This window comes from Chinchilla lanigera, unplaced genomic scaffold (genome assembly GCF_000276665.1).
Source record: "Chinchilla lanigera isolate Chin_1 unplaced genomic scaffold, ChiLan1.0 scaffold00047, whole genome shotgun sequence".
In the NCBI taxonomy this organism is placed as follows: domain Eukaryota; kingdom Metazoa; phylum Chordata; class Mammalia; order Rodentia; family Chinchillidae; genus Chinchilla; species Chinchilla lanigera.
The window spans coordinates 1,782,507-1,795,256 of NW_004955448.1; the positions used below are offsets into that span (position 1 = coordinate 1,782,507).

At 45.3% G+C, this 12,750-nt stretch overlaps 1 protein-coding gene and 1 long non-coding RNA gene across 2 annotated transcripts in view; one reads left to right on the forward strand and one right to left on the reverse strand.

Annotated features, from left to right (window-relative positions):
- Positions 1-1,249: 1,249 nt before the first annotated feature.
- LOC106149518 lies at positions 1,250-3,681 on the reverse strand. The gene is made up of 2 exons (XR_001235766.1): positions 3,396-3,681; positions 1,250-1,854 (listed from the first exon to the last, which is right to left on the reverse strand). It is a non-coding gene; the product is annotated as an uncharacterized LOC106149518 (long non-coding RNA).
- An 8,771-nt stretch (positions 3,682-12,452) lies between these two features.
- Positions 12,453-12,750, forward strand: part of LOC102025635 (selenoprotein T) — a 19,324-nt gene continuing 19,026 nt past the window's right edge. The window contains exon 1 of the mRNA XM_013518685.1: positions 12,453-12,673. Coding sequence (XP_013374139.1) covers positions 12,537-12,673 — 137 coding nt within the window. The 5' untranslated portion in view covers positions 12,453-12,536. The remainder of the gene's footprint in view (positions 12,674-12,750) is intronic.

Consider the following 12,750-nt stretch of genomic DNA (forward strand, 5'->3'; position numbering starts at 1 on the left):
ATAAAGGGTCTGGTAGCAGGGTGTGAGTGTAACTCTGCCATTGGTCAACAGGAAGGAGCAGGAGGCCCTTGGCAAATGGCTGAGTGTACACATATTGCTTGCAACTGAGGTGTCTAAATAGAGGTACAGGGGCTGGGGATTTAGCTCAGTGGCAAAGCGCCTGCCTGGCAAGCGCAAGGTCGTGAGTTCGGTTCCCGGTACCGGAGAAAAACCAAAAAAAAACAAAAAAAAACAAAAAACTCAAACACGCATATAACTATGTTCAAGTAACACGTGAGCCAAGGATGGCGGTGCACATTGGTAATTCCAGCTTTCAATAGGCTGAGGCAAGAAGATTGCTGTGAGTTCAAGGCCAGCCTGAAACACATAGGGAGACTCTGTCTTAAAAGACCAAATAATAGCAAAATATGAGGTTTTGAGAACTTAGTTTCATGGTGGTTGCTGTTTGACTGGAGATCATTTTTGTGTTGTTAATATTTCTCTGAATTAGTGAAAAAGGTTAGGAATATTAAGAGGTTTTATACAAGTGACATTTCAAAGCAGTTCTTGGGTTTCCATCCATATATAAATACATTAGTATTCAAAGCTGGGCAAAGAAGCAAGAGTTCCTAAGTGGTACAATGGCAGAAATGACTGTGACAAGCCTTGCTTTTCCAGGCTTACCAATACTACATGTTTTGTTCTATGAGAAAGGAGGGAGAGGGGGTAAGCCCGTACCAGGTGCCTCATTCTCTAGTTCAGACTTGGCTTAGAACGTATAACCTTCACACATTTTCTTTCAAGTTTGATGGATCCATTTGTCAAATGTCTCATGAATACAGTACAAGTGACAAAGGAATACAGTGCATTTAGAAATAATAGCATTTCTGTTATAGTTTATTTCTAGATGTCCCCCCAAAGCCTCATGAAGTCATGGGGTGGGCTTCTAGAGTTTTTGATTGATCTGTGCATGGTCCAGTGCTGGGGTTATGGGTGTGAGTGCTACACCGGCCTGGGGGGGTAGTTTGCATATAGTGTAAGGAAGGAAAAGAGGCTGCTGGCTGCCCTCTCCTGCCTTTTGCTCTTGCTGCTCTTGCTGTCTTCTGCTGCCTTGAAGTGTTGCCCTCTGCCATGTGCCAGCCTGCCTTGGAGCCAGCTGATTGTAGTCTGAAACCTACACAAACTGGGTTAAATAAACCTTTCCTTAATTTCAGGCGTCAGGTATTTTGTCTCAGCAACAAGAGAAAAGTAAGACAATTTCAAAATGTCATTCATAGATACACATTTTTTAATAGATATATTTACTTGTGTAATTATAATTGGTTTGTCCAGTGAAATAGAAGACAAAACTCAAGATCTGTTACCAAAATATATGACCAAGATACATCCAAAAAAAACAAGCATCTAATATATGGTGATTCAAAAGTAGGTGAAGTTACTGTGCTGACCAGTATTTCTTGTTCTCATCTCCTGAGCATGTGGGAAGTTTACACTTTCCCATCCCTTTAAATTTATTCATGGATAAAAAGCTTCAACTGATAAAATGTTAGTGAGAAGAGAGGCGTCTCATTTCTCAGCAGAAGCATGTACGCGCTGATGATGATTCTTCGTGCCCTTACCCACCCTGAGGGCTGTGTGTGGGCAGGTGATGTCATAGACGATGGGTCTCGAGTGACCCCAAAACAAAGTCCTTTATGACTCATGTTGGTTTACAGTGTGCGTGAGAAGCATACATTTGATTTTCAAGCTGGTGTGGTTACAGACGGCGCCCTGTGTGTCTCCCAGCCTCTCTCAGCTTCAGTTTGAGTAGCTGGCGCAATGATGCAGCCGCCGGCCATGCATGTAACGAGGGAGCCCCAGAGCTAAGAGCTGGAGCTGAAACAGAATAAAATAAAAGTAGGAAGGTGAAAAGGCAAGAATAAGGGAAATTAAAGGAATATAGTAAAAAGACAGAGAGGACTGCATTGAATTTTACATACTCTATCCAGCAAATTCACCTGTAGGAATTTATTTAGAGGAAATAATTACAGACCTGGGTAGAACTATACTACAAAAAAGTTAGTCCCAGTAATGTTTATATCTTTGAAAAGTTAATGATAGAATAGAGTACTGCATAACCTTTAAAAGTGATGCCTTAGGCCAGAACTTGGCAAACCACAACTAAATCCTGCCTAGCCTAGTTTTTGCATTTTTAAACGCTTGAAAAATTGAAATTACTTGAAGATACATAAAAATACATGAAATTCAGATTTCAGGATCCATAAGAAGTTTTTTGGGAACATAGCCATGCTTTTTTTTTTAAGTACTAGGGATTAAACCCAGGGTCTTCACACTGAGCTACTTCCCCAGCCTTTTTAAAAAATTTTTATTTTTATTTATTTTTTGAGACAGGGGCTTATTAAATTGGCCAGACTGAGCTTGAACTTGCTATCCTCCTGCCTCAGCCTCCCAGAGTTCTGGGATAACATGGATGTGCCACTCTGCCTAACTTGTGGGATAGGTTGAACCATTTTAAATATTTCTTGCTAAAAAGATTTTTAATGAAATCACAGGCTACCATCCTATTGCAAACAAACTTGTTATACCACTTTTTTTTTTTTTTTTTTTTTTTTTTTTTTTTTTGAGACAAGGTCTCCCTATGCAGTTCAGGATGGCCTTGAACTCCCAACGATCCTCCTGCCTCAGCCCCCCCGAGTGCTGGGATTACAGGCATGCACCACCACACCTGGCCGGCCCAAATGGTTGACTTTTTTTTTTTCTTTCAAATTTTTTTGTTTTTTGTTTTTTTTTCCAGTACCGGGAATCGAACTCATGACCTCCCACTTGCCAGGCAGGCGCTGTGCCGCCGAGCTAAATCCCCAGCCCCTTTATACCACTTTTTAAAAGCTAAATAAAATATAACTTTAATACTACCCCATCACTGGGCATGGTGGAGCATGCTTGTAATACCACCACTGGCAGGGGGTAGGGGGCTGAGGCACAAGGATCATGAGTTCAAGGCCAGCCTGGGCTACATAAGCAGGTTCAAGGCCAGCCTGGGCTACATAGTGAGACCCTATCTCAAAAAAAATTAAAATATAGTATGTGTAAGTCCCAAGTGAAATTTAAATCAGAAGTCTAAGGGCCTGGGATATAGCTCAGTGGCACCAGCTCCTGCCTGGCAAGTGCGAAGTCCTGAGCTCAATTCCTGGTACAAAAAAAAAAAGAAAGTCTGATGTTTGCTGCAATTCAAAAAGGTGAAAAAAGTTAGATTTCTTCTTAAATGTTTTTTTGGGGGGCGCTAGGACCGGGAATCAAACTCAAGAACTTGCACTTGCCAGGCAGGCACTTGTGCCTCTGAGCTATATCTCCTGCCCCCCAAAGTTTTAAGGTGAGCATTTTATTTTTGGCTCTTCAGATTGCCACGTAAAACCAACCCATTACGAGTCATGTCAGATCAGCGCTCACGCGTAGCTCCCGCGGTAAATTACCGCTCTGCAGGGACAGCTCGGCCTCCCTGAGCGGGCGCCGGCTGCCTGGGCACGGCTGCCTCCGGAGGGGTGACGGTGGGAAGCCGGGGGACCTCCACGGCTTCAAAGCACGTTTTCTTTTTCCTCCAGGGGCGGAGCTTGCTTTCACTTTAGAATGTTAGGCCTGCCTCTGGAAAGCAGTTTGCAGCACTGGGGCGGAAATGCGGCAGCCTCGCGTGCTTTTCTTGACTAAGTGTACTGGTACATTTTAGGTATGCACAATGATCACATTCATCACAGGGAGTTTGTACCTGTACGTGATATAACTTGATTTTTTCCCATTCCCCTCCCTTCAACCCCTCTTCCATTTTTTCCTTCTTTTCGTGTTTTTTTTTTCTTTATCTTTCCCTTCCGTGCTTTCCCGCTCCGCTTCCTGGTTCCTCCTCCCTTTTGAACATGTTCTTCCTGTTTCAGATGACCTATTGTACGCATTGGTCTCTCTTTCTGGTTTCGGCTTCTCACAGCAGAGAAATAATGCGGCTCGTACACGAGCAGCCCCGCGTTCTTCACGGTCGGAGACGTCCGTGCAGTTCTAAGCCGGCGCCGGGGGCGCTGCTTCGGAGCCCGCTGTCCCTCCGTCGTGCCCCCTGGAGGACCCACGCCAGCTCCCGCCGTCATCTCGCCCCTGGCATGTCAGGGAAGTGGCTGGAAGCCGGTTCCTTGGTGCGTTCTCGGGTTTTAGTTTTTAGACCGCCGGTCGTCCTTGCTTCTGTTGTCTTGTACCACCTTCTTGTCCTGCCACTGAAATCCTGGAAGAGAGAGGCAAATTTATGTGCTTATGCTGCTATCTGAAACTGGAAATTAGTAAAGCACACGCCTAAAAGTTTTCTATATGTATATATACCTTTAAAATTAATTTGAAAATAAAAGCATTTTAGTCACAGTTCCTCATCTGTCACTAGAGGGCTCCAAAGGTTAGCGGTACGGTATAGGGAAAATAATGAGGAATTCGAAATTTTAGAGCATACCTGGAAAATATGTTACTAACTTAAAACTTGTCATTTTGCTGGGAGTGGTGGCGTGCACATGTAATCCCAGCACTCTGGGAGAGCAAGGCTAGAGGATCACAAGTCTGAACCCAGTCTGGGCAATTTAGTAAGACTATGTGTCAAAAATAAAATATAGTCATTTTAGTAGCCACTAAGCTACATCCTCAGTCATTACTGTTATTACTATTACTAGAGACAATCTGGCTAAATTTCCCAGTCTGGGTTTGAACTTGTGATCCTCCTGCCTCAGCCTCCCAAGAGATAGAATTTCAGCCATGTATCAGCTCTGGCTTAGTTTTTATTTACTCTTTGAGTAAGTGTTATATGACAATAGGACAAAATTTTAAAGATACAAAAATTATTCATGCATTGAAAACAAGATCACTTCCTCGGTTTCTTACCCAGGTCCACTCTCAAGAATCAGCCAACTCTTGGTTCCTGCGTATAACCCTACCGGGGATCTCATTCATTCTCTCCCTCCCCTCCCTCTTTCTTTCTCTGACGGTGTATGGTACGTCCCTGCCCAGGGTAGCCCCTTTTATTGCAGGTCTGTGGCTTTTATAGAGAGGAGGGTGACTTAGCCATATCCTGCTACTGGCCACGGCAATCAAAACTTAAAACTCCAGTGATAAAATCAGATATGCATCATCAGTTTTAATGTTTGTGCAAAGCGCCCTGATGTATTAGGGGTTCTAAAGAAGCAGAACCATGAGGAGATAGATGATAGGTAGGTAGATGATAGATAGATAGGTGATGGATGAAATGCACTTTGATGGATTGGCTCATATGCTGAACTGGGCTGATCAGACCTATGATCCGCCATCTGCAAAGCAGTACCAGAAAAGGTCCGAGGAGGAGAGGAGCCAGAGTCTAGAGGCAATGACACAAGCTCCAAGCCCAAGAACCAAGAGCAGTCCAAGTGCAGGAAAAGGTCTCAGCTCTAGGAGAGGGAAGGAATTCACCCCTCCACCTTTTCGTTCTGTTTAGCCCTTTCGGGGCTGGAGGACACCCATCCCCCTGGGGAGGCCAGTGCTGTTATTCAGTCTACCAAATTAAATGCTAATCTCTTGTAGGAACACCCTCCCAGACACACTTGGTGTGTTGTCTGAGCAGCTATCTAGGTATCTGTTAGTCAGTCTGACACATACTATTAATTGTCAAATCATCGCACTTAGACTGGCATGGCATGGCTCACTGCTGTAGGCATATTTGACAAAATCATAAACCACTAACATTCTGAGCAAGGCTTTCCCAGGGTTGCTCGAAACTTCTTCAGGGTTCCAGATTCACTTGCAGACAAAGAGTAACCAGACCTGATGCGTTAACTCTTGCCACCCCAACTGTTTGTGGGGTTTGTTATTACTGTTGTGTGTTAGTTAATGTAAGCTGAGCTGCTAAATCTGAAAGGGTTAAGAACAAAATTTACCCAGGGAGATAGAACTTTCGCAAATGCGAAAGGGACCAAGAGAGGGAGGCAAGGGAGGGAATGAGAAGGGGATAAAAAAGGAATTAGGATGGTTACGAACATGTACCAACTGCCCAAAGTAAATGATTGTTATGTACTTCAAGCATGCACTAATAAAAAAAATTGGGGGCTGGGGATTTAGCTCAGCGGCAAAAGCGCCTGCCTGGCAAGCGCAAGGTCGTGAGTTCAGTTCCTGGTACGGGAGAAAAACCAAAAAAAAAAAAAAATTGGCCAGGCGTGGTGGAGCATTCCTGTAATCCCAGCACTCAGGGGGCTGAGGCAGGAAGATCGTTGCAAGTTTGAGACCAGCCTGGGCTACAAAATGAGCTCAAGGCCAGCCTGAACTGCATAGTGAGACCCTGTCTCAGAAAGATGATAAATAAATAAATAAATAAATAAATAAATAAATAAATAAATAAATAAAATTATAAAGGACCTGGCATGGTGCTGCACACCCATAGTCCCAGCATTCAAGAGGCTGAGGCAGGAGGATCTCTGGGAGTTCGAGGCCAATCTAGGCTACATAGTGAGTTCAGGACCAATCTGAACTACATAGGAAGCCCCTGTCTCAAAAAACAAAAAAGTGTTTTAAAAGAACAAAGTTGAACTCACGTAACAGTTCTAAGGAGAGTCCGTAAGTGGTGAGCAATTCCACTCGCTCAGTGTTTCAGGGACTCCGCCCACTTCAGCACAAGGTGTCTAAGGTTATTCGGCACAGACAGAGAAAGACTGGAGCCCACAGAAGGGAGCTGCCTCTTGAGCAAGGCATGTAGCTTGGTCACATGGCTTCGTCTAGCTGCGAAGGGGCATGGGCTGGGCCACTGGTAAGCCGCACTTCTGTTTTACCAGGGAACAACAGCAAGTGTTGTCTGCGCGTCAATGAGCGAGGCGTCCAGGCGCAGTGCTACTGTGACAGGGACCCAGGGCTGGGCCTGCAGATGCCCAGTGAGTAACTGAAAGCAGGGCAGTAATGCTTGGTATATCTGTCTTCATTTTTGTATTTGTCTCCCTTATTACCATAAAACTCAAGGTCAGATCCCCACTTAGCTCTACATATAAGCAAGATAATCACTCAAAAAGTGACACAAGCATAATTAGCCCTAAATTCACCTCACCTATATTTTCCTCCTTTAAGACTGAGGGCAGCAAGATAAACTGAGTGGATAAAGTAGAAGTACTTATATGCAGTGGAGTACTACTCTACCTTAAAGAAGGAGAAATAGGGCATCTGTAGGAAAATGGGTGCCCCTGGAGACCATGTAAAGCAGAATAAATCAGACATACAGTTCAGCTATCACAGTTTCTATTATATGAGAAACCCAAGTATTAAAAAAAAGAGTAAAATAAAAGATAGATAATAGGAAATAGATCTTTTACATATGGGAAGGGGACCAAGAAATGGAGGAAAGGGAAAAAGGGATAATAAAAAGGAACTAAGTTAAGGCCAGACATAATGGCGCATGCCTGTAATCCCAGCACTCAGGAGGCTGAGGCAGGAGGATTGCTGCAAGTTCAAGGCCAGCCTGGGCTACAAAGAGTTTAAGGCCAGCCTGAACTGCACAGTGAAACCCTGTCTCAAAAAAAAAAAAAAAAAAAAAAAAAAAAAAGACAAAAAGAACTAAGCTGTATTAAGCGCACAGACCAAAGAGGAGAGGAGATTTAGTTCAGTCACTGGCTTCCCCAACGTACAGTTGAAACCCCGTGTAGCAGTGCCTGGAAACTCTCCAGTCATTATCTTAAACCTGTAGCCTCCTTAGATTCCAGGAAAAACATAGCCTCCAGGAAAGTATAGCCTCGAAGCACCCCCCACGATGAGGTTGCCCCTCTAAGTGGGCGCCTTTACCCTGGGATCGGACAGGAGCCGCTCCCTGGAGTGGACCCAGGACTGCCCCCTCAAGCACTGATGGGTCTGGCCAGAATCTTGCGGAACCAGTCTGGAGACAGCAAACCGTCAGCCACCTTCTGACCAGGATGCGCTACCCTGCTGGTTATGCACACCCCCAACCCTTGCCTTTGTTCCTCTTCTCTATAAAACTGCAAGGTTTCTGTCAGCCCCTTGAAGATAAATCTTGAACTCCTTCCTCTGTTTGTGCCCTGATACAGCTATGCTGATTGAAACTCCCTTCCTGCCCTTCACCACTGTTTGTCTTTTCATTTTTTTTAATTAAAAGAGTCTCATTATGTAGCCTGGGCTGGCCCTGAGTTTGTGATCCTGCTGCCTCAGCCTCCCAAGTGGTAGTGCAGCGCTGTACCACAGTGCCCAGCTGCTGTCTCCTTGATGGCTGTCATGGGATGGGTGGCTGGGTCTATTTTGTTGAGAACCCCAGAGCTAAGGCTTTCACCCCCAAACTGGTAATACTGTGACCATTCTACTTGTCCCTGTATTTTAGCTCTGTGTTTTTAAATCACTGGACTTCTAAAGCCTCTGTTCCAGCATTTTTATCCTTGGCCTGTTGCTCTAGCCCTTTCCTGGCGCAGAGTTCGACCTTGCTTCTGAGCTCCGGGCCTTAGCTGCTTTCTGGCGAGGGTTACCCCACCAGTGTGGGCGCCCCCCAGACACTGACAGTCAGGATTTGAATTGCTAGTGCAGCATGGTCTGTCTATAGCTCTATGTCTGAGAGCTGGGGCGGCAGTGGCAACAGGCAGTAAAGATGCAGCGCTCTAAATCAGTGTCCTTGGTTTGCAAACAATCAAAAGTGTGTGGTAGTGCATACAATCAAAGGAAAAGGTAAAGAATGAGACCCTGGAGGCTGGGTGTGAGGCACAGACCTGTAACCCCAGCCCTGGGGAGGTCTCTCTGTCTCTCTGTCTCTCTGTCTCTCTGTCTCTCTCTCTCTCATACACACACACACACACACACACACACACACACACGCACACACAGGCCCTGGAAAGGACCAGGACCAGGGCCATTTGGGGTCTGCAGCCTTCCTTGATTTTCTTCTACCAGGATTAATACACTTCAGTGTTTCTGCTTGGGACACAGGCACAGCTGTGACGGAAAGTTTGACAGGGCTGTGTGCAATGGGTCTGCCGCTACCCACAGGAAAACTGGAGTGAGGGCGCTGCGCAGGTACCCAGGTTCAGGGGCTTATATATAAGTGTGAGTGGGCTGTTTTGGTGGGGACCAGAAGATAAAACAATGAAAGGATGTGGTTCCCGTTTTCAGCTAGGCCTCTCATCCTGGGGGGAGCAGACTTCCCCTGCTCCCCTGCCCTCCAGCTTTCCATGCCACTGAGCCTCTCTGTGGGGCACAGAATGAAAGACTACTGGGAGAGGAGATTTAGTTCAGTCACTGGGAGCGAGGGTGCCCAGCGTTAGGGAGACTCCCAGGAGCAGCACCAAAGCTGAGAACTCGCTGGCTTTTATTCAGAATATCAGTGTAAGAGAGGGGAAAGAAAAAGAAGGAGAAAGGGAAGGAGGGGGGGAGGAAGAGGGGAGGAACCGGAGGGGGGAGGGTAGAGCTGGAGAAGGGGGAGGGGAAGGGAGGGGAGGGGAGGGGAGAGGGAGGAGGGGAGAAGAAGCTGCCTCAAGACGAGGCAGTTTTCTTGTGGGAAGGAGGACAACGACCAGACACAAGATGCCTAACTAGTCCAACTTCTTGTTGAACCATTCACTCCTCACAGAGGCTGTGCTTTCGTCTGCAGTTTAACCTTTCCCTCCTGGGCCAAGTCCCGAAAAGCTCTCTCCCCTGGTGCTCTAATTTTCCCAGGGTTTAGCTCCCTTTCCTCAGGTACCTATCCTAGCTGCCTATTGTTCCTCTATCTCCTACAATGATCACTTTCCTTGTGGGGAGTTGGTAGGTATACAGAATACACAATAGTTCTTTTTTCATCCCCTTTCCTTCCTGTATCTCCCCTTCCCTCGGCTCATGGTCCCCTTCCCTACGCAAAAGATCTATGTCCTATTATCTTTTATTTTGCTCTGTATATTTTGGAATTCTCATGTAGGATATCCATGGAATATCTAAGCCTATGTGTCTGATTTATTTCACTTAACATTATGTTCTCAAGGCACATCCATTTTCCTGCAAATGACTCCAATTTTTCCTTCTTTATAGCAGAGTAGTGCTCCATTGTGAATAAATACCATGTTTTCTTTGTTGATAGACATAGGCTGCTTCCAAGAATTAGCTGTTTTGGATTTTGTTACTATAAATATGGATAACTACGCATCACTGTCATGTAATGTATTTAATTCTTTCAGGAAGATACCTAGGAGACTAGCTGGGTTAAATAGAATTCCTGTTTTTAGTTTCTTGAGGATCTCCATAATGATTTTCATAGTAACTGTACCTGTTTACATTCCCACTGACAATGTAGAAGGGTTCTTTCCTCCCCAAGTTCCCACCAGCGTCTGTTATTGTGAGATTTCTTGATGAGAGCAATCCTTCCTGGAGCAATAAAATGGACTCTCGGTACTGTTTTAATTTGCATCTGTCTAAGGCCTGGAGATGCTGAACATTTTTAAATGTATTTACTGGCCATTTATACTTCTTCTGGGAAGTGTCTGTTAATTTCTGTTGCCCATTTTTTGATTGTGTCTTTTATTTTGGGGGTGTCTATTTTTTCTGATTTCTTTATATATTTTAAATATTAGTTCTCTGAGATGTCGCTGGCAAAAAATGTTTCCCACTCTGTAGGTTCTCTTCACTGTTGGTTGTTTCCTTTGCTATGCAGGAGCTTTTTAACTTGATATTATCCCATTTGTTGATATTATTTCTTGTGCAACTGGGGTTCTATTCAGAAAGTCCTTGCCTATGCCTATATATTCAAGAGTTTTGCCTATTTTATGTTCCAGCAGATGAAGTGTTTTTGTCCTAACATTTAGATCTTTGATCCATTTGATTTTAGTTTAGTACATAGTGAGATATATGAGTCTAGATTCAGTCTTTCGTAAGTGAAGATGCAGTTTTCTCAGCATTATTTACAGTATTAAAGAGGTTATCTTTCCTCCAACGTATGTTTTTGGCCCCTTTGTCAAAGATCACCTAGCTGAATGCCCCTGGAGTTGTTTCTACACTTTGTTCCATTCCACTGATCCACATGTCTATTTTTCTCCCAGTTCCACGCTGTTTTTATCACTGTAGTTTATAGTATAACTTGATGTCTGGGATTGTGATGCTTCCTGCTTTGCTCTTCCCAGTACTGCTTTCTTTCACAATTTACCTTTAACTAATCTCTCCCCAAATGTAAGATTTACTGAGGTATCTACCCATGGGCATCCAGGCACCCTCCCCCATATCATTTAGTCAAGGTCCAAATCCTATCATAACATTCTCCTAATACTCCATTACTGAGACCTCCCATGGTTCCCTCTGGTGTATATTCCTTCTTGCTGCAAAGAATAGTAAACAAAATTATCTTTTTTTTGGTTTTTTGAGACAGGGCCTCACTATGCAGTTCAAACTGGTCTTGAGCTTACTATGTAGCCCAGGCTGGTCTCGAACTCGCAGCGATCCTCCTGCCTCAGCCTCCCGAGTGCTGGGATTACAGGTGTGTGCCACCACACCTGGCTAACAAAATTATCAACTAGTGATGTGTTCTTGGTCGTAAGTCTTTGACAGAACTAAAAAATATGAATCAATGACAACGTATACATTTTATTTTTATCTGGATTGGAACAAATAGGTATTAAGAAATTTGAACACTGGAAATTTGATATTAAGCAATAAATTTTAAATGACTGGTCATTTTTAATTTTTTTACCAATGTATTTAGATAGGGATAGATTAAATGATCTGATATCTGAGATTTGCAAAATGCCATTGTTAATTTTAAAATTGGTTGATAGAAAGGTAATTATTCTTTTTTTTTTTCTTTTAGAGACAGGGTCTTGCTATGCAGTTCAGGCTGGCATTGAGCTCAGTTTGTAAGCCCAGCCTGGTCACGAACTCATAATGATCCTCCTGCTTCAGCCTCTCAAGTGCTGGAATTACAGGCATGCACCACCACATCCGGCCCAGGCTGGTTTTGAACTCACTTTGTAGCCCAAGCTGGCCTGGAACTCACAACAATCCTCCTGCCTCAGCCTCCTGAGTGCTGGGATTACAGGCGTGTGCCACCATGCCCGGCTAATTATTCTATTCTTGAATATGTCTAAAAATTATTTCCAATATTCTTTTAGGAGAGAGATACAAGATCAAAGAAAAAGCCATGTAATATTTTAGGCATTACCCAAGATATTCCCTTCCATGACCTGTGGATTAGGGTGTCAAGTGGAAAGTACATATGCCTGTCTCAGACAGCTCAGCGTCTGAATTAATAAAACTGGATGCAGAGTCCAAATCGGCCGGATGGAACAATTCACGGCTCCTCTGATGTCTCACTAGCTTCTTAGTTCCCTTTCCACCTTCTCTCTCCTTCCCTTAAGCCTGGGCACACTGGCAATATGGAGGTGGGCCAAGGCGGAAAAGAGGTCAGCGCTCCCTTCCAGGCTGTGCGCAGGCGCGGAGCCGCGCAGGCGCACTGCTGCTTCCCTCCCCCCACCCGACCTCGGCGGATCGCGCCTGCGCAGCGGGGCGAGCTCGCGCCGCGGCTGTGGGCTGGCTGCAGTCTCGGCGTGACGGCGGCGGCGGCGGCTGTCTCGGTTAAGATGAGGCTTGTGCTGCTGCTTCTGGTGGCGGCGTCGGCAGTGGTCCGCAGCGAGGCCTCGGCCGATCTGGGCGGCGTGCCCAGCAAGAGACTGAAGATGCAGTACGCCACGGGGCCGCTGCTCAAGTTCCAGATCTGGTGAGTGGGCGCCGAGCGGGCCCGTGCGGCGCCCCTGAGCGAGCCGGGCTGCGCGGCCCGGGCCCTCCCGGAGAGCG